Genomic DNA, 26,270 nt, shown 5'->3' with positions numbered 1-26,270 from the left:
ACAGACAGACAGACAGAGAGAGAGAGAGAGAGAGAGAGAGAGAGAGATAGATAGATAGATAGATAGATAGATAGATAGATAGATAGATAGATAGATAGATAGATAGATAGATAGATAGATAGATAGATAGATAGATAGATAGATAGATAGATAGATAGATAGATAGATAGATAGATAGATAGATAGATAGATAGATAGATAGATAGATAGATAGATAGATTACCATGAAGGTACTATATAAATGACAAACAATATAGTAATATGGTACACATATAACATTACAGTAACCTAGCCTCTCTTTCTCTCTCCCTCTCTCCATTCAGATGTATTTAAGGATTTGTGTCTTCATTCTTTTGGCGGCAAACAGCTCCCTCAGTCTGACCTCTCAGGCCATGGTGAGTCTAAACCAACCATCAACCATCGACCATCGACCATCGACCATCAACATTCACTTCAAGTCTTTCCAGCATCAACAAGGCTGGATGAGTACCTCCAGGGGTCCCTGGGCACTGAGGCTCAGAGGGGTCCCCCGCACACCGCCGCTGCGCCTCACACACCACGCCCTCCCCATGTAACGCACCACAGCCATTAAACTCTACCTTCATTATTAATTATTTTGCGCTTCCAGTCAGGCTAATTTAATTCATTAGTCATGTCATATATTTCTGTGGAGCCCAACGATTCTAATTTTTTTTTAAAGAAACATTCCATCACGGAGGGCCCCTATGCACTGAGGGCCCCTGGGCACCAGGTTGCCCATATGGTAGTTCCGGGGATGAGCATCAACACACAGAACTGTGTGGAGTTGATTCATATTAAACTACTCCTTCTGTAGTTCAGGACGACACTCATCTAGTGTTCCTGGTAAGTCGTCTTGACGTGTTGAAAAGTGCAGAGGAAATAACAACCTTATTAATCCAGTGGGAACCTGTTGTCATCAGCAGCAAACACACCACCCAGCAGAGAATATACAAGAGCGACGAGAAAACATGCAGAGTAATAAAACACAAGGAATAAAAAAGAGGATACTGTAGCGACCCTACTTGAATGTTCATGGGATTAGTTAGCCTGCCGCAGCTATAGCCTCGCGGACGCATCGAGGACGTGTCGCCACATTGGTGTCAGAAGTGGGATGGTGGACCGTGAGGCCATCGGAAGTGCATGCGCCCAGAGACGTGACCCAGCTGATAGGCTGAAGCGTGGGGGACTGGCTAGCCCTATAGGTAACGGGTCGGGGGGACTGGCTAGCCCTTGGTCTGGGCAACCTGTGTTCGATTCCCCCCCTGAATTTTACAATACACAATATATAGAGCTATATATATATACAGGCACGTTGGAAGGGGGGGTGCGGGGTGTTCGGCAGCATCCCCCCCCCCCTAGTAGCAGCTTCAGTTACTACACAAAACGGTCTTTTTATATACGTATATAAGTTATACGTTTCTCCTGCTCAAAGCACTTCACCATTACAATGTACACAATCATACAGAACAATCGATATGTTATCATAACAAGTGCCCGTTCCACCTTCACAGCGATCTTAAACGGGTCACCCGTGGCGTTAGAACAGCTTGCATCGTCTTCTCTTGAAAGCAGTTTAAAAAAAGAAATTTAAATAGGGAGAGATGGTCGTGTAGAGATGTGGAGAATCTGTGATGTTTTGGAACGCGACCAGAGATGCTGCAGCTTGTTTGACAGACGGCGCGCCCTCGGATCTGTTGAATTGGGTATAGACTACAGAAGAAGCGACTGAATTTGTTTAACGTGCACGTTTTATTACGAAATAAATTCCGGTGCGATGACCAGTAAAGAGAGGAAAATCGGTCATGGATTATTTCTAACACATTTGAAAATGTAAATAGCGAGACTCACCCACGGAGCAATAATGAATGTTCACCATGACATTTTGGATGACATTGATGATTCCACTCTGATGAAAGAGTTCATTACACATACAACTGAGCGAAGGTCCACTTTCGGTCATGCATGAGACTGATGGTTCATGGTTGTATAAGCTACTATGCTTAATTAAGGCTTCATTTCATCAGAGTGGAAACACAATACAAAAACCAAATAGCCTACAATATGCAAAAGAGCGTGCAGAGCGAGCGTGTGAATTAATTGGGTCTCATTCTCCAACGGACTTACGACAAGAAATTTGCTCTCAGGGCCATTTGAGACATCTTAGGGCTGGCTGTGGGATTCCCCAACCGTCCCTAAGCTTGCATTCGGCCGTGGCTGAGAGCACACTTAACGTACGGTTATGTATATAACCATAGTTATATGAGTATAGTGACGCTCAGCGTCATAGTGGCAATACTCTTCACTTCAGTACTTGCACTGAATAAATTCTCACATGTACCTTTACATACCATCATCTGTCTGGCCACACCCCCATCCGCTACCTACATAAGCAGGGGTGTGGCCATACCATCATCTCCTTCCCAATCTTTCACCACAAGGCAAGATCAAGGGGTCCTCAGTGAGTCCTGACGCTGAGCGTCACTATACTCATATAACTATGGTTATATACATAACCGTACGTTATATATCGTATAGCTCTGCTCAGCGTCATAGTGGCAACACAGGAGCTGAGCAGAGCTGAGCTCGACAAATGAACCCGCTGAGGCCCCCCACAACCATCAGAACCGCGGAGGACCCGAGCCCCCCCGAACCCCCCTAGCGGAGGACGGGAGGGAGTCGGATCCGACTGCGCGAAGAGGAGCTTCAGCAACTCAACGCACAGGGTGAGCAGACCATGGGCGTGTCCACGACTACACAAACGCACAACCCGCATGCCACTAGGGAATGAACGGAAAGGAACAAACCCCCGTTACCACCCCCAATATCACGGGGTCAAAGCAAAGCCCCAACCCTGTCGCAAGGCCGTAGCAGCGGAGCGCGAAGGAGGACCCAGACCCAAAAAAGGGACTGGACCCCTCCTGGAAAAAGGGGGCCTGGAGAGGCCAACGACGCCACAGCATCGAGACCTCACCAGGCGGTCACTAGCGACACCGCCCCCCACATCGCCAGCGTATTCGGACAGGGCCCATCCAAGAGCAGGCCCTTCCCCCCTATAGCACGCCGCCTAGCTCACTGAACCTGGTATACTCAGGCAGTCACCCATCCAAGTACCACTCAAGAGGCTACACCCACAGCGGGAGCAGGCAGCGCACCGGGGAGACGACCCCCAGAAGAGGTCGATCCCTCAATCCAGGTAACAGGCACTCGACCTGAGCCTGGAGCACTGCGGACTAGACAGGCGCCAAAGGGGTCTGCTGAAACAGCACCCCGGCGGAAGGGGCGTATGCTGGCATTGTTGTGCACCATGTCACAGCCTCCACAAAAAAAAACAGACTCTCTAGAGGGGTCGAGGCAGAGAAGGCTGACACGATTGGCAGACGTCATGAAACGTGCGGGGGCACACTCAAGCGGCCTAACCCGAGAGTTGACTCCGCTACCAACACACCAGGGAACCAACCACCCCCTTGGTTCAAACATGAGGTGGTTGTTCCTATAACCCCTCAAGAAAAAACTCCAAAACACAACTGCGGGTATACACTGGCTATACCGCAGTACAAGTGTTTCAGTTTTCAAAAAGGGGTTATCCCAGGCCTATGGGTCGACGAAACAATTTCGGACCGGGCCCGGTGAACCGGGACGTACACAGGGATGCCAGAGGAGTTCTATAAGAATCACCTCAACAGCCCCCTCCAAGCCATGCTTAAGCAGGAGAAGAGAGGGGCGAAAAGAATGGAGAAGGACCAGGCCCCCTTAGCGCAGCGCAAGGTACAACACAACATGGACCAAGCAACAGTGAGGGGTAATACGTAGTACACAACCACGAACATCTCCATAACGTCAAACCCTGCAACACCCGGGCCGACCCGGCATTTTCCCCCCCGAAAAAAGCACAAGTCCCTCAGGGTACCAAAACAGCAGATCTGCGTCCCCAGCGGACAACGGGTTAACTGACCTGGACCGGCGCGACCAGAATCAGTCCCGTGTCCTAATCACGCCGACATCCCCAACCCTAGGAGGGGGGTAGGTATGCGTGTCGATCCAAAACATTATAGAGGGTTTAACAGCTTCACATAGACTCATGTGCGAAAACTGCCATCTGAATTTTACAAAGAAAAACACAGACCCAGAGAGGGCCCCTTTAAGAGCCCCGGTACCAGAGCTTACACATGTGACTTCTGTAGGCCAACACCTAACCCAGTTGTGGATCTTAACGGCACACAAAACCCTCCATCACAACAAAAAAGGCAAAAGTACACTCTCACTACCGTAAGAGGAATGCCGTTTTTCATAACGAGAGAAGACACAAGTCCTTGATAAAGTACTGGCCCACAGGCCTTGCTAAGTCCACATGATAGCGACGAAAACAATCTTTTCCCTAGGAAAAAATCTTTTCCCAAGCAGGAGCACAACCACAGCAGAAGCTGAGGGATTACACCGTATCCCCACAAACATAGTGAAACAATAAACAAAACATGTTTGAGAGGAGGGGGGGGGGGGAAGCCCCAGGGAAACCGGGGGGGATCACCCCTCCCCACCTTACCCTTGATACGACTAGGTTGAACAGGTACTGCCCTGTTAATATGTGAACACGCTACCTGTTTATTGTCATCACAGGCTGAGAGAAGGACTCACCCCTCGGTCATATGTCACTAAGCATAGCTTTGCAGGGTTATTAACCCAACTAGTTGTGAGCTCAACCATGTTAACTAACATTACATAAACACACAAGTTCTCATCACAACCAAACCAGTTCATTTTACTCACGTAAAAAACAACGCCGACTTTCTAGGTAGAGAAAACTATACCAGCAACAAGACAATTCACACACAACACATGTCGTATCCCCAATGTAGTGAAGCAACATACGTTTTTGGAAAAAAACATCATTATTACAAAACATTTAGAAGGGAAGGAAAGAAGAGGCGTTAAGTGTCCAGAAGGACTCTTACCTACACCATGAGCGCAGGCTGAGAGGACTGCAACCACTGGTCTCTCCATGTTGACGAAAGTCCTCGCTGGCGGGGCAACACGGTGTAGGGCCGACTAACATCCTCTGTCAAAGATGACGTCGTAGTCAGAGTGTTATGGCCTGTTATCCTCACGGCTAATGTTCAACGGTGTAGCATAAGCTAACAGCCAACTCAGGCCGACTGGTAGCAACAAGCTAACGCTCCTGGCCTAGTGAACATAACGAGCCAGCACCGCAGCTAACAGCTAACTGGCTAACAGTTAGCTCACCCAGCTAGCACGCAAGCTAAGCAGCTATCACCGAAACTGCACACGAGAACACAATAAGCCAACACTTCAGACAGCCGCCGTCTGACTCACCTCCTCATCCTAAGAGAGAAGAGAAAAAGAAATCAACACAGTTTCCAGAACGGTGATTGACAGATATACAGCGGTGTCGGCACAATTCCTTCATAGGCTGCAGCTGACTTGAGCGTGGAGCTTCCGATAATGAAGCACCAAACCCACTTTTCCTCGTGGGGGTAACTTTCAACTTGAAAGATGGGGCCTTCACATGACAGAGAAGAATCCGCTCGTCCAAAAGATCCCGGGTTTTAACCACAGACCTTGGTCACGGTCCACTAGATTGACTACCGTGGGCTTCAAACCAGGACCCCCCTCTGCCTAAGAGGCAGAAAAAAGGATACTAGTCTGGGGCCGGCCTTCGTAAATTGTGCAGCTAACCCCCTCATAACAACACAACTGGCGCTCGCATAGCAAAATCATCACTCACCCAGAGGTAGCCAGCTTCTCACAACAGCCGACGCCTCCTGCACAGTCCAGCTGCAGATTGGAGGACTGCAGGTGGGGATTAGACCAGCGACGCGAGCCCCTAATACGAAAAAGCCGGTGGAGGTCAGAATGATCATCATCTTCCAGACACCCCAGTGACGAAGACATTATCGCCGTATTTTTTCGAAAATAGTGAGAGAGAAAACAAAGATATAATGTCAATGTATCTCCTTGATCTTCTACTTTCTTCAAAAAATCCATCAATCTCAAAGTGTGGTACAAGCAGGCACTCAACATGGTGAAAATTGAAGAAGGAGATGATGGTATGGCCACACCCCTGCTTATGTAGGTAGCGGATGGGGGTGTGGCCAGACAGATGATGGTATGTAAAGGTACATGTGAGAATTTATTCAATGCAAGTACTGAAGTGAAGAGTATTGCCACTATGACGCTGAGCAGAGCTATACGATATATAACTTGACAGACTGGTGTGTGCTCCGTGTTTCTTAATGGCTTTATTTGGGAGGAATCATAGTGATTCCTTCATGTCAACCATACAGGCCTCCTTGGAATTAATGAATTAATCATAATTTAAATAAATATGACAATATTTGTACGATAAAGAATTACACATTTGATGTCGGAAAAAATCTGATCACAGGGCAGCTGGATTAACCATATCTGAACCAGCTATTTTGGACAAATGTATAATTACTTAATTACTCAGATATTCAAACACAATTATGCAATTATTGTGAAATGATTGAAAATAATAATTATTTAATGCCTTCTGTGGCATTTGTATTTCTTATTTGTTACATATCTGTTTTATTGATTAATTATACATTTGAAAGAATGCAGGTTATAGCCAACATGCAATATATCCCATTGATTGGTACAATGGGACAGACATTTGTTTTATATAGCTATAACCTGCATTCTTTCAAATATATCATTAATCAATAAAACCGATATTGAAATACACTATGTAGCCTACTACACCAACACTGCAAATGCCAGTGGATAAATAAATAAGAACTAAAGCTAATCGCATGGAAATAGATTAATTAATATTCCATAAGTCTTGTTGTGTGTGCCACACACACGAACACTGTATAGCCTACGTGTCTAATAAATGAACAGTGGGCTTATATTATTCTATATTATTCACACACGCATTTTATACACAACCTGACCGCGCGTGGAGGGAGTTCTCCCGGAGCACGCTCATAACACACACGTATTTTACACACAACCTGACCGCGCGTGGAGGGACTTCTCCTGGAGCACGCTCATAACACACACGTATTTTACACACAACCTGACCGCGCGTGGAGGGACTTCTCCTGGAGCACGCTCATAACACACACGTATTTTACACACAACCTGACCGCGCGTGGAGGGACTGCCTATTGCTTATTAACAGCGGAGCAGTGCGCCGAATGCTTCCGCGTTTTCCCTGATTGGCTGCGACACGCCCCGCGGCAGGCGCGGCAACCGCAGAGCAGAGCGGAGCTCTGCCGCGGAGCGGAGCGGCAGAGCTTGCGGCATTATTTAGTTGTAAACAGCCATGATTCTCATTCGGAGCTTAGCTCACCTGGCAGCGCGGCGGTCCTGCGGTCCTGCGGTCTGTTGGTTTCAAGTTCATGGTTAAGGTTAAGGTTAAGGTTAGGCATTGTTTCGGAGTTGGTTAAGGTTAGAAAGGTTAAGTTTAGGCGCTGTTAAGGAGCTGGTTAAGGTTAGAGTTTGTCTTAGAGAATGGCAATATTCTTTCTATGGTTAAGGTTAAGGTTAGGCATGGTTAAGGTTAGGCATTGTTTCGGAGTTGGTTAAGGTTAGAAAGGTTAAGTTTAGGCGCTGTTAAGGAGCTGGTTAAGGTTAGCGTTTGTCTTAGAGAATGGCAATAGACAGCCTATTTCCGCACTGCCGCTCTCTCGCGCTGCCGCGGTCACATTGTCACATTCTTGCACTCCTCCGCTGTTAAAAAGCAACACGCGGAGGCAGACCCGGCGCCATGGGCGGGCATTGGGGGGCCTGGCCCGCCCACTGAGTCAGCTGTGCCCACCATGAAAAAAAAAAAAAAAAAAAATTATTTTTATTTTTTTCAATCAAAGTCGACTATCCAAATGCTTAGTCGGGGACAGCCCTAGTGGGCACTGATGTCAACAACAACACTACTGAAGCTAGCACAGCACTCTGTGAGAATTCGTTTTCTGCCCTCAAGAACATCTTTACAGAACATCGCCTTAGTATGCTTCATCGACGCAAGGCCAATTTAATTCAGTTGGCATTTGAGAAGGACTTAACAAAAAAGTTCAGGAATGAGTGGAGGGGCAGTGTTTTAAGAAGATTTCACTCTGTCCCCAAACGATGGTGAGTAGCCTGTGGAGGAATTTTGTTTGCTTTTTTATGCACTTTATTTTTGTCAGTTCAGTTCAGTTTGTCAGTGAATTCAGACGTGTTGAATAAATGGAGACTTTTCAAAGATATAGAATAGAATAGAGTAGAAATGTATTATCCTGAGGGAAATTTGACACTCCAAATCACTCAACATTAAACATTTAGACAGAACAAGTCACGAATAAGAATAACAAAACAAATGGCCTAAGAATAGAATAAAATGAAATAAAATAAAAATAGAATAAAAGATACAGTAAATAAATACAGTAAAAATATACTGAAGTCTACAGTAGGTGTAATATTGCACAGTGCTGTTTAAAAAGTAAGAGTCCAGGAAGATGGTAACTGTCACTCTGTGCTGAGTGATGCAGTGGGGCACAGTGATGCGTTTTATAAAGTCTGATGGCTGTCGGAATGAAGGACTTCCTGTGCCGTTCAGTGCTGCATTTAGGTAGTGTGAGCCTATAACATGCTCCTCCTGTCAGCCAAGTCTGTGTATAGTGGGTGGGAGGGGTTTTCCCTGATGGCCTGGAGCTTAGCAAGGCTCCTCCTCTCCGCCACCTTCGCTAGGGCGTCCAGCTACACCCCAACCACGCTGCTGGCCTTCCTGACCATCTTATCCAGCCTGTCTGTGTCCCCTGCTCTCAGTCCGCTGCCCCAGCAGGTCTGTTATATATATCCGTTCAGTCTGTTTTTGTATAAGTGAATGTTCTTAAGATAGAGAAATTTGATTTTTCAATTGCCTCTCTGCTTTTTAGTTCAGCACCGTGGGCAGCGCCAAGCAAGCCACAGCGCCGTTGTCCCAGCTGAAACGTATAAAAGGGAACCTGTGTTGAAAAACCATTGTGCCCCCCCGAGAACATTTTATGCCCCCCCACTAATTTGTTTCTGCAGCCTGGTCTGCGCGGAGGGACTTCTCCTGGAGCACGCTCATAACACACACGTATTTTACACACAACCTGACCGCGCGTGGAGGGACTTCTCCTGGAGCACGCTCATAACACACACGTATTTTACACACAACCTGACCGCGCGTGGAGGGACTTCTCCTGGAGCACGCTCATAACACACACGCATTTTACACACAACCTGACCGCGCATGGAGTGACTTCTCCTGGAGCACGCTCATAACACACACGCATTTTACACACAACCTGACCGCGCGTGGAGGGAGTTCTCCCGGAGCACGCTCCTAACACACACGCATTTTACACACAACCTGACCGCGCGTGGAGGGAGTTCTCCCGGAGCACGCTCATAACACACACGTATTTTACACACAACCTGACCGCGCGTGGAGGGACTTCTCCTGGAGCACGCTCATAACACACACGTATTTTACACACAACCTGACCGCGCGTGGAGGGACTTCTCCTGGAGCACGCTCATAACACACACGCATTTTACACACAACCTGACCGCGCGTGGAGGGACTTCTCCTGGAGCACGCTCATAACACACACGTATTTTACACACAACCTGACCGCGCGTGGAGGGACTTCTCCTGGAGCACGCTCATAACACACACGCATTTTACACACAACCTGACCGCGCGTGCGTGGAGGGACTTCTCCTGGAGCACGCTCATAACACACACGTATTTTACACACAATCTGACCGCGCGTGGAGGGACTTCTCCTGGAGCACGCTCATAACACACACGCATTTTACACACAACCTGACCGCGCGTGGAGGGACTTCTCCTGGAGCACGCTCATAACACACACGCATTTTACACACAACCTGACCGCGCGTGGAGGGACTTCTCCTGGAGCACGCTCATAACACACACGCATTTTATACACAACCTGACCGCGCGTGGAGGGACTTCTCCTGGAGCACGCTCATAACACACACGCATTTTACACACAACCTGACCGCGCGTGGAGGGACTTCTCCTGGAGCACGCTCATAACACACACGTATTTTATACACAACCTGACCGTGCGTGCATGGAGGGACTTCTCTCGGAGCACGCTCATAACACACACGTATTTTATACACAACCTGACCGCACGTGGAGGGACTTCTCCCGGAGCACGCTCCTAAACAGTGGTGCAGTCGTAATATGGGAACTGGTAACACGCCACGCCACGTGCATGCGCACAGAACTGATTTATACACACACACACACGCACGCACATGTGATCTGGTAACACTGCGTGTAACCGCGTGTGACCACGACTGCACCACTGCTCCTAAAGGCCTCTGCATGCCACAGAAACTGCAAAGCAACTGCAACACAACATCGACAACGCAACGGTGTTGCAGACACTCTGCCTTTATGCTTCTGCAACATCGACGCGCAGCCTATGATGCAACATTGTACCCCGGATGTGCGGCATGCGCCCAGCCCCGCTGCACACTCTAGCAATTACATAACGGATTTCCATTCTCAACCATACGTTAGTATAATAATAGCCCTGTTTATGTTTGTTTTCGCTTGTGTTCTTGTATATATAGTGTAATATAGTAATATCTACTTTAGTTAAGTTAAGTTTGTTTGTTAGTTAACTTAGTTAATAGTTAGTTAACTATTATAATGAAATAATAGTTCATTATTTTAGATTAGTTTTATAGTTTAGGTAACTTTCATTTTACGTTGGCTAACGTTGGTTTTAGGGATGGACGTTAATGTGCAGATGCAAATACATCTGTTACAGCAACAGGCTATTGACGACGAGGAGGAAGAGCTGCTTATTTGAATTGCCAGGAGAGAGAGACCGCTCAACGTCAGTAGGCTAGAGGAGGGCGAATTTAATTAGCTGATAAAGCAAATGAGAACCATTGACCCGGAGAAGCATTTTCAATATTTTCGGATGTCCAAGGACCGATTCGACCACCTAGTGCATCGCCTGCGTCCATTCATTAAACACCAGCGAACCACCAATGCCACCAACGACGTTGGTCAACGGCTGGCAGTTACTCTGCGACTCCTAGCCTCCGGGGGAACCCAGCAGTCCGTGGCTGCAAGCTTTTTTTCTTTTTTGGTCTCGCGCCAGGAACACTAGAAGTGACAGGCAGCCCCGCCCCCATTCACTACCAACCAATCACTGCTACGCAATATCGGTTGTTCAGATTAGATTTTGGGGAGAGGTACGCAGCATCCTCGCAACACAGTCTACACAAGACCCTCTGCAACATGTTGCGTTGAAGTCGCGCTGATGTTGTGTTGCAGTTGCTTTGCAGTTTCTGTAGCATGCAGAGGCCTTAACACACACGCATTTTACACACAACCTGACCGGCGTGTGTGGAGGGACTTCTCCCGGAGCACGCTCATAACACACACGCATTTTACACACAACCTGACCGCGAGTGGAGAGACTTCTCCCGGAGCACGCTCATAACACACACACATTTTACACACAACCTGACCTCTATCTCTCTATCTCTCTCTCTGTGCCAGTGCAGACTGTGGGTGACTGTCACTCAAAGCGCTTATGAGTGGAGCCCATCCAAGAACAGCGTGAAATCCTGAACTAGAAAAGTTATGCTTTTGAGTACTTCATTAGAAATACAAAACAATGAATTTTTTTGAAAATAACTTTACAGATGTGTTCCATAGACTCACAGGAATTGTGTAAAGTTGCCCAAATAGTGCAAGGAATAGCAATGCATGGGACCTTTAAAGGATATATCCACACAAGGGTTAAAGGAGAACACCACACAAGGGTTAAAGGAGAACGCCGCACAAGAGTTAAAGGAGAACACCCCACAAGAGTTAAAAGAGAACACCACATGAGTTAAAGGATATATCCGCACAAGGGTTAAAGGAGAACACCACACAAGGGTTAACCATTTGGTTGCCGAAAACGTAGAACTACGTTTCTGTCGTCCAATCGTTGAGTGCCGGAAACGTAGATCTACGTTTTTCTCACTGTATTTCTTTTAATCGCTATTGCCATTCATAATTCAGCGGGGCACCTTGTGCATACTGTTCTGAGTGTGTCTGAGCTGGCAGATGATCTTATACCGCCCTCTAACGCCTTCTGCGATTATTGCACCCCATTCAAAACGGGTAGGGATGGTTTGGACAACTGACCCCGCCCGCCCGTTGATGAGCAATGCCCAACAACATCGGAGACAGGATCGCTGTGGATAACTGGAATGACGATCAGATAATTGGATTATTTTTTTTGCATTACATCAGATACCAAGTAAGGACACTATATATGAAAGCTTGCGTTGATCTGATATTTATTTGTTTTATTTGTTATTGTTATTGTTTTTTAATTATCTTTTCCCCCCTTCTTTTCCCCCTTCGTTGCGCACTCTACCCCCTACCGTCGGTCTGGGAGGGCAGAGAATATCACATGCTTCCTCCGACATGTGTAGCCAGCCCACCGCTTATTTTCACTTGGCAGCGTGGACTCTCACTGGGAGAGTGTAACGTGTGGAAGGTCACACTACCTCTCCTAGATCCTTCCCTTGCTGTGCAGGCGCCCCGACCGAACTGTAGGAGTCGCTGTTTACAACGACCAGGACCCACCCACGCTGGCTTCCCACCCACTAACTCTGCCAATTGTGTTAGTATGGACGGTCGGCCAAGCCGGAGGCACCACAGCCGGATTCGATCCCACTGGCTCTGTGGTGGTAGACAGAGGCTTAGTCCGCTGCGCTACCCGGCCGCCCTCTGATATTTATTTCTACCACGATTGAAGCTATCTGTGTTTTATATGTGTGGCTGTTTGCCGTTGGGTGTAGGAGGGGGGGGGGGGCGCCGGTCTAAACCACATTGCATGCTTGCACGAGGCAGGATAATAATGGTGATCTAGCGTTGATTTCAGGAAGATCCGATAAACAGGCGAAAAATGACATGTTTATTGAATTACACAATAACGCTGTTTTCATGTCTTTTCCCTGGAATTACTCAGAACCAACCAAACTATATTCATATTCAAAACGGTATAAAGCGGAAATGTACGGATAAAAAAAGAATCTGTTTTTTGCACGTTGACTGGAAGCAACTCACTGAGACTCGACAGTGTTATTAGACCCATAGCTATACTATAAAATATAGGTTTAGCTCTACAAACTACAACTACATTTACATGGGGTTAATGGACGGCAAGGAAGGGGTCACTTCCCGGAAGGGGCGTGGCACTCAATGTGTTAAAGGAGAACACAGCACAAGAGTTAAAAGAGAACACCGCACAAGGGTTAAAGGATATATCCGCACAAGGGTTAAAGGAGAACACCACACAAGGGTTAAAGGAAAACACCACACAAGGTTTAATATTGACAGATGACAACAGATGACAGTTATTAACGTAACACAGACTAGAATCAAACCCAGCAGGATGGTATAATGTGTTTGTTGTTTAACATTCTCAGACTCAAAAGACTCAGTCAGACACCTCTCTACACACACGCCAGGCTCGCTCGGTGGCAGCGCCCCCTGCAGGACAGCTGGCCAGCTATAACCAGCCACGAGAAGAGGAGGGCTCCAACCTCAGCCAGCTATTAGCCAGACTACTGTCCAGGAAAGGTGAGCTAATACACCAATCAGAATCAAACCCTTCGCTGTCCCTTCATGAAGTAGTTCCTGAATTATACTGAATTGTACTGAATTATACTGAATTATACTGAATTGTACTGAATTGTACTGGATTGTACTGAATTGTACTGACCAAAACAAACAGTACAGCTATGTTACACCATGTCAATATAGTCACTATCTTAAATTATTAAAACCATTATCCATATCAATATAAAACCATGTTAATATAGTCACTATCTTACATAATTATAACCATGCTCCATGTTAATATAGTCACTATCTTACATTATTAAAACCATGTTAATATAGTGACTATCTTACATTATTAAAACCATGTTAATATAGTCACTATATTACATTATTCAAATCATGCTCCATGTCAATATCGTTACTATCTTACATTCAGGAACAACTAATACTGCTTTCTAGCTTTGTCCTCAAAAGAGGCATGAAACATGGTTTTATAAGACAGGAGAGGAGATGAGAGAATGGCCTGTCAATTTAGTTGAGCTTATAAGACTAGATATTACAATCCCTTAGATAATCAGCACTTTTTATTGAATGTGGTAGTGGTAAAAGCTTCACTGGGGTCTTCAGGTGGGCACCCTCCTTCATTGGTGTTTCGTTGACAGGCCCACGACACCCCCGAAGGGCTCAACGGCAACATCTGGCGTCCCAGGTGTGCCCCCCTCTGCTTTTACCCCTCGATGGTCATTTTGCAGCCCAGTTGGGGTCCTTTCTCTTAATCCATAGCCATCTGCTGCTTCGTTCGGCAGCCTCTGACAGTGTTTTGACAGCTTGTCGGAACGCCTGTCCTCGCACTCCCATCCCCTTAAGTAGCTTGGTTGTGGACATGGCAACAAATCCTCTAGATCCAACCTCAAACGGAAGCACCTGGGCACGCCAGCCGCGCTGTTCTGCCTCGGCTGCTATGTCGGAGTACTTCAGTCGGTTACGTTCATATGCTTCACCAACTGCAGCCTCCCATGGTACAGTTAGTTCCACAATGAATACAGACTTCTGGGAGGTTGACCACAAGACCAGGTCGGGCCTGAGGTTAGTTGTAATGATCTCAGGCGGAAAGATTCGTTTCTGGTCCAAGTCAACCTGCATTCTCCAGTCCCGGGCAGTGTCCAGGAGGGTTGCCTCCACTCTTGCAGATGGCTTTGCTGGGAGCTGTCCTGCTCTTACAAAAGAAGTGGTGTTTGAGTGTCTAGGCATTGGGGGAGGGAGGGCATTGTTGGTAGTTCTCCTTCCTTCCAGGGTGATTGCCAGTTGTCTTAGGACCTGGTTGTGTCTCCAGGTGTAGCACCCTTGGGACAAACTGGTTTTGCAGCCGGTGAGGATGTGCCTCAGTGTTGCGGGGGTTTTGCAAAGCGCACAAGAAGGATCTTCTCCAAACCACTGGTTTAGGTTCTTGGGCATGGGGAGAACATCATAGGTGGCTCTGATGATGAAGCTGATTTGGCTTCCTTCCATATCCCAAAGATCCTTCCATGTGAGCTTACGATGCTCCAGGTTTTCCCAGCTAATCCATTGGCCCTGTTTGGACTGTGAGACTGCCTTTACGCATCTGTCTGCCTCCTCTTGTTGCCGAACCTGAGCCACCACCAGCTTTCTCCTCTGGGTTGATGTTGCCTTGTGCCATGTGGGTCGACTTGTCCCAAGTCCAAACCCACCTCTTCCATGCTGCACCTGTCCTACAATGTCTCCATGCCTGAGAGCAGATTTAGCTTGCTGTACGGCCTCAGATGGGATCCATTTCCTCCCAGTTGCCAGTCTGGGAGCAGCCACTCGGATCACTTCATCTTGAGACTCAGTCAGGGTCATGTTCAGCCTCACTTTGGTGCATTTAAACTCCTCTATGAGGCTAGAGACAGGCAATTCCAGGGCCCGTGTCCATACAAGCCGATGTTGCTGAGGCAACGCGGGAGGCCAAGCCACTTCTTGATGTATGAACTGACTGTCCTCTCCAGCTTCTCGACTTTGGTCATGGGGATCTCGTAGACTGTTAGAGGCCACATCAGGCGGGGGAGCAATCCAAACTGCAGGCACCAGAGTTTCAGCTTTCCAGGAAGCAAGGTCTTGTCTATGCTGACAAGGCCTTTGATGGTTTCTTCCCTCAGCTGATCACTCTGGTCTGAGTCTTTGAGGCTCGCGTTGTACCATCGCCCTAGGCTCTTGACTGGCAGTTCTGACACCAAAGGAATGGGTGTATCCTTGATGTGGAACCTCTGGTCCACGAGTTTTCCTTTGACGATGGATATGCTCCTGGATTTGCTGGGTTTGAACTTCATCCGTGCCCATGTAATGTTGGCATGAAGCTTTCCCAACAGACGTTTGGTGCATGCTATGGTTGAGGTCAAGGTGGTCATGTCATCCATGTAGGCGCGAATAGGAGGTACACGCTGTCCAGATTGCAGATGTTCTCCTCCCACAACCCACTTGGAAGCTCGAATGACCACTTCCATTGCCATGGTGAAGGCTAGTGGGGAGATGGTACATCCAGCCATTATTCCCACTTCCAAAGATTGCCATGATGTTGTGTATTCTGTTGTTTTGATACAGAATTGCAGATCTTGGAAGTAATTTCTCACCAGGTTTGTGATGGTATTTGAGATGTGGAAGAAGTTGAAGGCTGTCCAGATGAGAGAATGGGGGACGGATCCAAAAGCGTTGGCTAGGTCCAGGAATAAGACGTGCAGGTCTCTTCCTTCCCTTTTGGCAGATTGGATTTGGTGCCATATCATGCTTGTATGTTCCAAGCATTCTGAGAAACCAGGAATGCCGGCTTTCTGCAAAGATGTGTCAATCAAGTTGTTTTGCTTCAGGTATGTTGTCATCCTTTTAGCAACAATGCTAAAGAAGACCTTCCCTTCAACATTCAGCAGGTTGATCTGCCGGAATTGATCGATGTTTGAGGCATCCTTCTCCTTGGGGATTACCACTCCCCCTGCTCTTCGCCACGCTTTTGGGATGGTTTGCTTTGTCCACATCACCTTAATTTGCCTCCACAGATAGCGTAAGATATTTGGGGAGTTTTTATACAGCCGGTATGGAACTCCATTTGGTCCTGGAGCTGAAGCTGCCCTTGCCTTCCTCACTGCTTCCTCAACCTCCCTCCACCTTGGAGGACAGTCATCCAGCTGGTGTTCTGGTTGAGGAATTGGTGGCATGTCTGGTGGTAGTTCCCTCTGTTCATATCTTTTGCTGTCTGTGTGAGTTGTTTTCAGATGGTCCTCAAACTCCCTCTTTGGCACCCTAAGTGACCCGCTCTTTTCCTTTGTGAAGAGTCCTTTCACAAATCTGAAGGGATCCTTGTAGAAGATTGTTCTCGCTCTTTCCTTCCTCTTGCCTCGAGTCCTGAGGTTTTCAGCTCTCCGCAGTCTTCCCAGGCGTCCCTTCAGGTCTGTTTGCAGGAGGTCGATGCCCACTCTTTCCTCCAATGTGGCTCTCTTCCATTGCTTCCTCAAGTCCCTTCTCTCTTTGACAAGGCGCTGGATTTCTTGCTGCCTTCTGGACTTGGGAGGGGTTGTTGGTGTCATCTTCTTTCCTGTCTCTTTTGTTCCGAACCTTTCTGCTCCATAGAAGTAGATCAGATCGCCCATTTTATCCAGTTTCTTTTCCACTGTTCCTTTGATTCCGTCCAGGATTTTGATCAGGTCTGCATTGATTGTCGCCCACTCTTTCTTGCTGCTGGACTTTGGCCACTTCACATGAGGTCTGTGGCCTTGCATGTTCTTCTCCAAAGAAGGTTGCAAGTGACTTGGTTCCAAGTTCTCTGATGTGCTTGAATTACTTTCAGCCACTGGGGTACTGATGCTCGGTGGACTGTGGGTTAAATCCTGCCGCTGAGCTTCACTCGCCTGACTTGACCTTTCTCTCAGAAGATAATGGTCAATGCGAGGTCCCGGCCTCACTTTCTTCAAGCACTTCATCCGCCCTTGATGTATTCGTAGGCCTCTGATGGATGTTACCTTGGACCAGCCACAGCTACATACTCTGTGCTCCTGTCCTTCAGTTGATGTGCCGATTATCTGGTTCGTCGTCATGTTCATTCCAGGGTCAGTTACCGGGTGGTCAGCCGATGAGTCATCTTCCGCCCCCGCTCTCGCAGACTCTAGGGGTGTTTTTCTCTTTAGACTTTTCGTAGCAATGAGGGGTGGCTTTTATGCACTTAATTAAGCGATGGAGCCTGCCATCATGGATAGCTAGTCCATGACAGCCCCGTTGGGGTCTTTCCTTCCTGTCAGCTGTCTTTCCAAGCTGTCACATGGTCTTTCCCTTGTTGTCAGCTGCACTTTCACAGCAGTCACTGGATTTCTCCAGCTTATCAGTTGAGCTTATAGGACTAGATATTACAATCCCTTAGATAATCAGCACTTTTTATTGAATGGGGTTGTGGTAAAAGCTTCACTGGGGTCTTCAGGTGGGCACCCTCCTTCATTGGTGTTTCATTGACAGGCCCACGACACCTCCGAAGGGCTCAACGGCAACACCTGGCGTCCCAGGTGTGCCCCCCTCTGCTTTTACCCCTCGATGGTCATTTTGCAGCCCAGTTGGGGTCCTTTCTCCTAATCCATAGCCATCTGCTGCTTCAAACTATTATCCATCATCTTGACAGAAGAGCAGCATCAACACACATTACACCAAAACCACCTGCTTTTAACAGCGTTAAAATGTTGTCAGCAACCATCACTGAGCACAGGGTGACAGTACAGCCTGGCAAAATCTTCCTGGACAAGAAAAAAAGACACTTCTCACAATCTTCCTGGACACTGTTCACTTTACATTTTTCACGCTTATTACTGTACATGTTACTGTATATTTCTGTATATTTTTGGCTGGATAGTTGCATATTTAAGATTTTAGAATGTATATACATACCAGAATGTATATCCCGGTGTGAGGGCTGTGTGTGTGTGTGTGTCATGAGCAGATAACAGAGACTCTTAAAGCTGTATCGTTTCATATATTGGTGTAGATTTAGGAACAAAAAGTTCTCCATTGACAAACTAGCCCGTTTTGTGCAATCATAATTTTTAAGTCGGGACTAGATCTTTCCTCGCGAACGGATACTTGGTGAGTTTTATTTGACGTAATTGGTGTGAGTTCGGTCACGTATCTTGCACTCGACCAATAGCAGCTCTCTTTGTTGCCAAATTACAGACCACAAGACATTGTGTAAACAGTAACGTGATGTTATCACGTCATCCACAGAGTATATCTCGACGAAAATGAAAAAAAAAACACATTCTAACGTTCGCGAAATAGGCTTCTAAACAATGTTATATGCATATACGCTACTTTCTATAGGCAAGCGATTGAATACAGCTGTGAAACGGGCCATAACGTATGTGCTATTAACCATAATGTACATTTAAATCATATCGCCTTCTATCTACAACACAGCATTGCACACACCGATGCATGACGTCCTGTCGGGGAAATTATTCGATAAACCTCCATAAACACACAATCTGTGATGCATGCAGCACATTTGTATCAAAAACACTTTACCTTGTGATTCCCAACCTGCAATATTAAAGATGCTGGTACAATTTTCTAAAGATTGAGGTCGTACACAAAACAGGTCAGTGGATAGTATGACAAAAATAATAGACCCAAGTTAGTTAATCAATCAAAACACTACACCATCCCCTTAATTTGGAATAATGTCAAACAATTTACAAATCAATAAGTTACTCATTAACCTTTTTATTTTCCATTTACAGACAAAATAGAATGCAGGTACAAAAATAGATTCAGGAGGTTTATTCGTCACATACATACACAAGTTTCAAGTTTGTTTATTATTTATCACAAGAGGTGGTTAACAAAAGCATTGGTTCTAAAAGGCTAAAAGCTAACATACTTTAAACATCACTATGAACTAGCAGGGCTACATAAACATCACTGTAAAACTAGATGACATACAGTATCTGAAGAAAACTAGAATGCTAAAACTAGAATTATTCTCTGTTAGGATCTATGGGTAACAGTACTGTATATTTGCATATCGTATATGTCACAAATGTAACAGTATACTATATACCTGTATGTCATAAATGTCACTATGAATTGAAAATGGGGGACCCTGATGTAAACAAGACAAACGTCTTTCTCTGGTCTGCATCCCCTTAACAATTGTGTGTATTGAGCCGTACTGTATTGTACCCATTCTGCAATCTGTTAAATAAAGTTTTCATTCATTCACTCATTGCTAGTTATGTCAACTATAAAAACACAGCTAAACTGTATCTCAGCACAGCATCAAATAGTGTATTTTTCACATTAGCGTAGCTACTGTAGGCTTATTTTTCATACCTGCAGCCAAGGTTTCAGCTAATGATAGATGGTCCCTCTTGCGTTTGCCCTTCACATACACATACTTGTCCCTTTTCTTGCAAAATGATGCACAAGACTGGAAGTACAGGTCCGACAAAAGCTGGTAGGCCTGTCCTGGATTGAGGTTTCTTCAGAGGACTTTCACCTATAGAACCATGTTCTGTAAGCTCAGACTCCTGCATCCACATCTTGAGCTGCAGAACACATAGCCCGTTTCGCAGCTATATCCCCGCCGAGATGGGAACGAGAATCGTTTTCTAGCCACTTCTCAGCCTTCACCATACGGCCTATACAGCATTATTCATCTGTTTGAGTCCTAAACCCAAGTGGCAACAGTGACTCAGGAGGTAACGTTTTGATTCCGGCTCCTCCCGGCAGCATGTCAGAAGTGGCCTTGAGCAAGACACTTAACCCCCTAACTGCTCCCAATGAGCAGGCTGGCACCATACATGGTTGCCTCTGCCATCAGTGTGTGAATGTGTGAGTGAAGTTGTAAAGTGCTTTGGATAAAATCTGTTATATAAATGCAGTCGATTTAGCGACTAAAGGAGACGTCACATGTCACCAGAGGAGATGAGATGAGGGAACAGTGTTTTTAATGACTACATTATTCACAACATCTTCCTAGGGCAGCAGACACATCACATCACATCAAAGCCCCGTTCAGGACGACCGGCAGCTTTTAACACAGCTTTCAGAACAAGAAACACAGCAGTACTATTACTTTACAACAAGAAACACAGCAGTACTATTACTTTACAACAAGAAACACAGCATTACTACTACTTTACAACAAGAAACACAGCAGTACTATTACTTTACAACAAGAAACACAGCAGTACTATTAGGCTACTTTACAACAACAGACACAGCAGTACTACTACTTTACAACAACAGACACAGCAGTACTACTACTTTACAACAACAAACACAGCAGTACTATTACTTTACAACAACAGACACAGCAGTACTACTACTTTACAACAACAAACACAGCATTACTACTACTTTACAACAAGAAACACAGCAGTACTATTAGGTTACTTTACAACAAGAAACACAGCATTACTATTACTTTACAACAAGAAACACAGCAGTACTATTACTTTACAACAAGAAACACAGCAGTACTATTAGGTTACTTTACAACAAGAAACACAGCATTACTATTACTTTACAACAAGAAACACAGCAGTACTATTAGGTTACTTTACAACAAGAAACACAGCATTACTATTACTTTACAACAAGAAACACAGCAGTACTATTAGGTTACTTTACAACAAGAAACACAGCATTACTATTACTTTACAACTAGAAACACAGCAGTACTATTACTTTACAACAAGAAACACAGCAGTACTATTACTTTACAACTAGAAACACAGCAGTACTACTACTTTACAACAAGAAACACAGCAGTACTATTACTTTACAACAAGAAACACAGCAGTACTATTACTTTACAACAACAAACACAGCAGTACTATTACTTTACAACAACAGACACAGCAGTACTATTACTTTACAACAAGAAACACAGCAGTACTATTACTTTACAACAAGAAACACAGCAGTACTATTACTTTACAACAACAGACACAGCAGTACTATTACTTTACAACTAGAAACACAGCAGTACTATTACTTTACAACAAGAAACACAGCAGTACTATTACTTTACAACTAGAAACACAGCAGTACTACTACTTTACAACTAGAAACACAGCAGTACTACTACTTTACAACAAGAAACACAGCAGTACTATTACTTTACAACTAGAAACACAGCAGTACTATTACTTTACAACAAGAAACACAGCAGTACTATTACTTTACAACAAGAAACACAGCAGTACTATTACTTTACAACTAGAAACACAGCAGTACTACTACTTTACAACAAGAAACACAGCAGTACTATTACTTTACAACAAGAAACACAGCAGTACTATTACTTTACAACAAGAAACACAGCAGTACTATTACTTTACAACAAGAAACACAGCAGTACTATTACTTTACAACTAGAAACACAGCAGTACTATTACTTTACAACAACAGACACAGCAGTACTATTACTTTACAACTAGAAACACAGCAGTACTATTACTTTACAACAAGAAACACAGCAGTACTACTACTTTACAACAACAGACACAGCAGTACTATTACTTTACAACAACAGACACAGCAGTACTATTACTTTACAACTAGAAACACAGCAGTACTATTACTTTACAACAAGAAACACAGCATTACTATTACTTTACAACAAGAAACACAGCAGCACTATTGGGTTACTTTACAACAAGAAACACAGCATTACTATTACTTTACAACAAGAAACACAGCATTACTATTAGGCTACTTTACAACAACAGACACAGCAGTACTATTACTTTACAACAAGAAACACAGCAGTACTATTACTTTACAACAAGAAACACAGCAGTACTATTACTTTACAACTAGAAACACAGCAGTACTACTACTTTACAACTAGAAACACAGCAGTACTATTACTTTACAACAAGAAACACAGCAGTACTATTACTTTACAACAACAGACACAGCAGTACTATTACTTCACAACTAGAAACACAGCAGTACTATTACTTTACAACAAGAAACACAGCAGTACTACTACTTTACAACAAGAAACACAGCAGTACTATTACTTTACAACAAGAAACACAGCAGTACTATTACTTTACAACAAGAAACACAGCAGTACTACTACTTTACAACAAGAAACACAGCAGTACTATTACTTTACAACAAGAAACACAGCAGTACTATTACTTTACAACTAGAAACACAGCAGTACTATTACTTTACAACAAGAAACACAGCAGTACTATTACTTTACAACAAGAAACACAGCAGTACTATTACTTTACAACAAGAAACACAGCAGTACTATTACTTTACAACAAGAAACACAGCAGTACTATTACTTTACAACTAGAAACACAGCAGTACTATTACTTTACAACAACAGACACAGCAGTACTATTACTTTACAACTAGAAACACAGCAGTACTATTACTTTACAACAAGAAACACAGCAGTACTATTACTTTACAACAACAGACACAGCAGTACTATTACTTTACAACAACAGACACAGCAGTACTATTACTTTACAACTAGAAACACAGCAGTACTATTACTTTACAACAAGAAACACAGCAGTACTATTACTTTACAACAACAGACACAGCAGTACTATTACTTTACAACAACAGACACAGCAGTACTATTACTTTACAACTAGAAACACAGCAGTACTATTACTTTACAACAAGAAACACAGCAGTACTACTACTTTACAACAACAGACACAGCAGTACTATTACTTTACAACTAGAAACACAGCAGTACTATTACTTTACAACAACAGACACAGCAGTACTATTACTTTACAACAACAGACACAGCATTACTATTACTTTACAACTAGAAACACAGCAGTACTACTACTTTACAACAACAGACACAGCAGTACTATTACTTTACAACAAGAAACACAGCAGTACTATTACTTTACAACAAGAAACACAGCAGTACTATTACTTTACAACTAGAAACACAGCAGTACTATTACTTTACAACAAGAAACACAGCAGTACTATTACTTTACAACAAGAAACACAGCAGTACTATTACTTTACAACTAGAAACACAGCAGTACTATTACTTTACAACAAGAAACACAGCAGTACTATTACTTTACAACAACAAACACAGCAGTACTATTAGGCTACTTTACAACAACAAACACAGCAGTACTATTACTTTACAACAACAAACACAGCAGTACTATTACTTTACAACAACAAACACAGCAGTACTATTACTTTACAACTAGAAACACAGCAGTACTATTACTTTACAACAAGAAACACAGCAGTACTATTAGGCTACTTTACAACAACAAACACAGCAGTACTATTACTTTACAACAAGAAACACAGCAGTACTATTAGGCTACTTTACAACAAGAAACACAGCAGTACTATTACTTTACAACAACAAACACAGCAGTACTATTACTTTACAACAAGAAACACAGCAGTACTATTACTTTACAACAAGAAACACAGCATCACTACTACTTTACAACAAGAAACACAGCAGTACTATTACTTTACAACAACAAACACAGCAGTACTATTACTTTACAACAACAAACACAGCAGTACTATTACTTTACAACAAGAAACACAGCAGTACTATTACTTTACAACAAGAAACACAGCAGTACTACTACTTTACAACAACAAACACAGCAGTACTACTACTTTACAACAAGAAACACAGCAGTACTATTACTTTACAACAACAGACACAGCATCACTACTACTTTACAACAACAAACACAGCAGTAGCAGTAGGCTACTTTACAACAAGAAACAGATGCGCTAGTTAGGTCAGAAAAGTCAGAACCAATCCGATCCAAGGCAGCAGATTCAGAAGCAATTAGATCCAAATCAGCAGATTCAGAAGTAATCAGATTCAAGGCAGTATATTCTGAACCAATCAGATCTAAGGCAGCAGATTCAGAATCAATCAGATAAGGCAGCAGATTCAGAATCAATCAGATCTAAGGCAACAGATTCGGAGGAACCAATCAGATCTAAGGCAGCAGATTTAGAACCAATCCAGTTCAAGGCAGCAGATTCAGCTCGATGACTCAACCTTTCTTTGTCTCTCTCCCTCTCAATTCAATTCAATTCAAATGGCTTTATTGGCATGACGTACTTCTACATGTTGCCAAAGCAATATTAAACATAAACATGGATTACAAACAGATATAAGTACATACAAAATATCATCGTAAAATAAAACATCAAGTATTACGGCGTAAACATGTCAGGTGACTGTCACTCACTGTCCCTCAGTTTGTGGCAGGCAGCAACATATGCTGCTGCTAGCTCACAGCGTGTTGAGTCCTCCACTAGTAGGACTGGTCGTTTTTCTGTATCTGGTAGTGCAAGAAAGCCTTTTTTTATTAATTAAAATTTTTTTAATGCGTTTCTCTAATATCTTTATATTTTTCACATTTGGTGAGGAAGTGTATCTCAGTTTCAGGCTCACTGAGGGTGCAATGACTGTCTCTGTCTCTCTCACTCTCTATTTGTCTCTGTCTCTCTCCCTCCCTCTCTCTCTATCTGTCTTTCTCTCCCTCTCCCTGTCTCTGTCTCTCTATCTGTCTCTCTCTCCCTCCCTCTCTCTGTTTCTGTGTCTCTGTCTTTCTATCTGTCTGTCTCTCTCCAGGTCACCAGACACGCTCCTCTCTGAGCAGCAGAGCTAGCGGTCCAGGCCCCGCCCACAGGATAGAGGACAGGGATTATCTGGGCTGGATGGACTTCGGCCGGCGCAGCGCTGAGGAGTATGACTACTCCTCCTAATGACCACGCCTCCTCCTCCTACTGACCACGCCTCCTCCCCATAATGACCACGCCTCCTCCTCATAACACACAAACACACACATCACCTGTCCAAACATACATGTAGTCCCGGTCACACATCACCTGTCCAAACATACATGTAGTCCCGGTCACACACCACCTGTCCAATCACAGACATAAGCCCTGTTCACACTGCACTCTGCACAACTGCATTCTGGTACCACAATCCTTTTAGTCGTATGCTAACAGGAAGTAAGAATACATGTTCTAATGATCTGATGTTCATATTTCATCACCTTGGCCAGATATGGTTTGTTTGGTCCGTCCTTGTTGACTCGTAAAGTTGTAAATGTATCATGTGACCAAGTCATATTTACGAGGTGATATTGTTCACGTGCGGTGGTTTGGTCAGAAAGTCAGGACCAGTCAGATCCAAAGCAGCAGATTCAGCAGATTATTCAACCTTTGATCAATCTTTGTGAATCCCAGTATGTCAATATGATATTTCTGTTGATGTCTAATAATACTCCATGTTCATAATAAAATATGTTTACTTAAAAGGTGATAGGTTACTGATATGTCACAAATTGTAAATTGGGGTATCCTGGAACTAGCCCATGTTTACTACTGGTATTTCCCATTTGGTTGGCTGTTTGAGTGCAATTCCCTAGTGGTAAACTCGGAAATGTAGAACTTTAAGAGTTGGTAATGACCAGCCAAATGCACCTACAGTGTACAAAGCTGCATTCGTTGCAAGTCAGAACTCGGCCGTTTCTGATTTGATGATGTGGGAACTCTGAGCTCCAGCTCCATTCAATCATTCAGGTAAAAACAAAACATGGTG

General features: G+C 44.4%; 1 protein-coding gene across 1 annotated transcript; it reads left to right on the top strand.

Annotated features, from left to right (window-relative positions):
* Positions 1-224: 224 nt before the first annotated feature.
* Positions 225-25,751, top strand: LOC311246411 (cholecystokinin-like; the record flags this gene model as incomplete). The annotated part of the gene is made up of 4 exons (XM_084336568.1): positions 225-230; positions 324-395; positions 13,495-13,648; positions 25,293-25,751. 4 exons carry the CDS (start codon positions 225-227, stop codon positions 25,424-25,426), a joined length of 366 nt encoding a protein of 121 aa, XP_084192694.1. The 3' UTR covers positions 25,427-25,751.
* Positions 25,752-26,270: the final 519 nt, after the last annotated feature.

Source organism: Notolepis coatsorum (genome assembly GCF_963971535.1).
Source record: "Notolepis coatsorum genome assembly, chromosome: 19".
Classification (NCBI taxonomy): Eukaryota; Metazoa; Chordata; class Actinopteri; order Aulopiformes; family Paralepididae; genus Notolepis; species Notolepis coatsorum.
The sequence above is the reverse complement of the archived record's forward strand: the minus strand, read 5'-3'. Positions and strand labels throughout refer to the sequence as shown.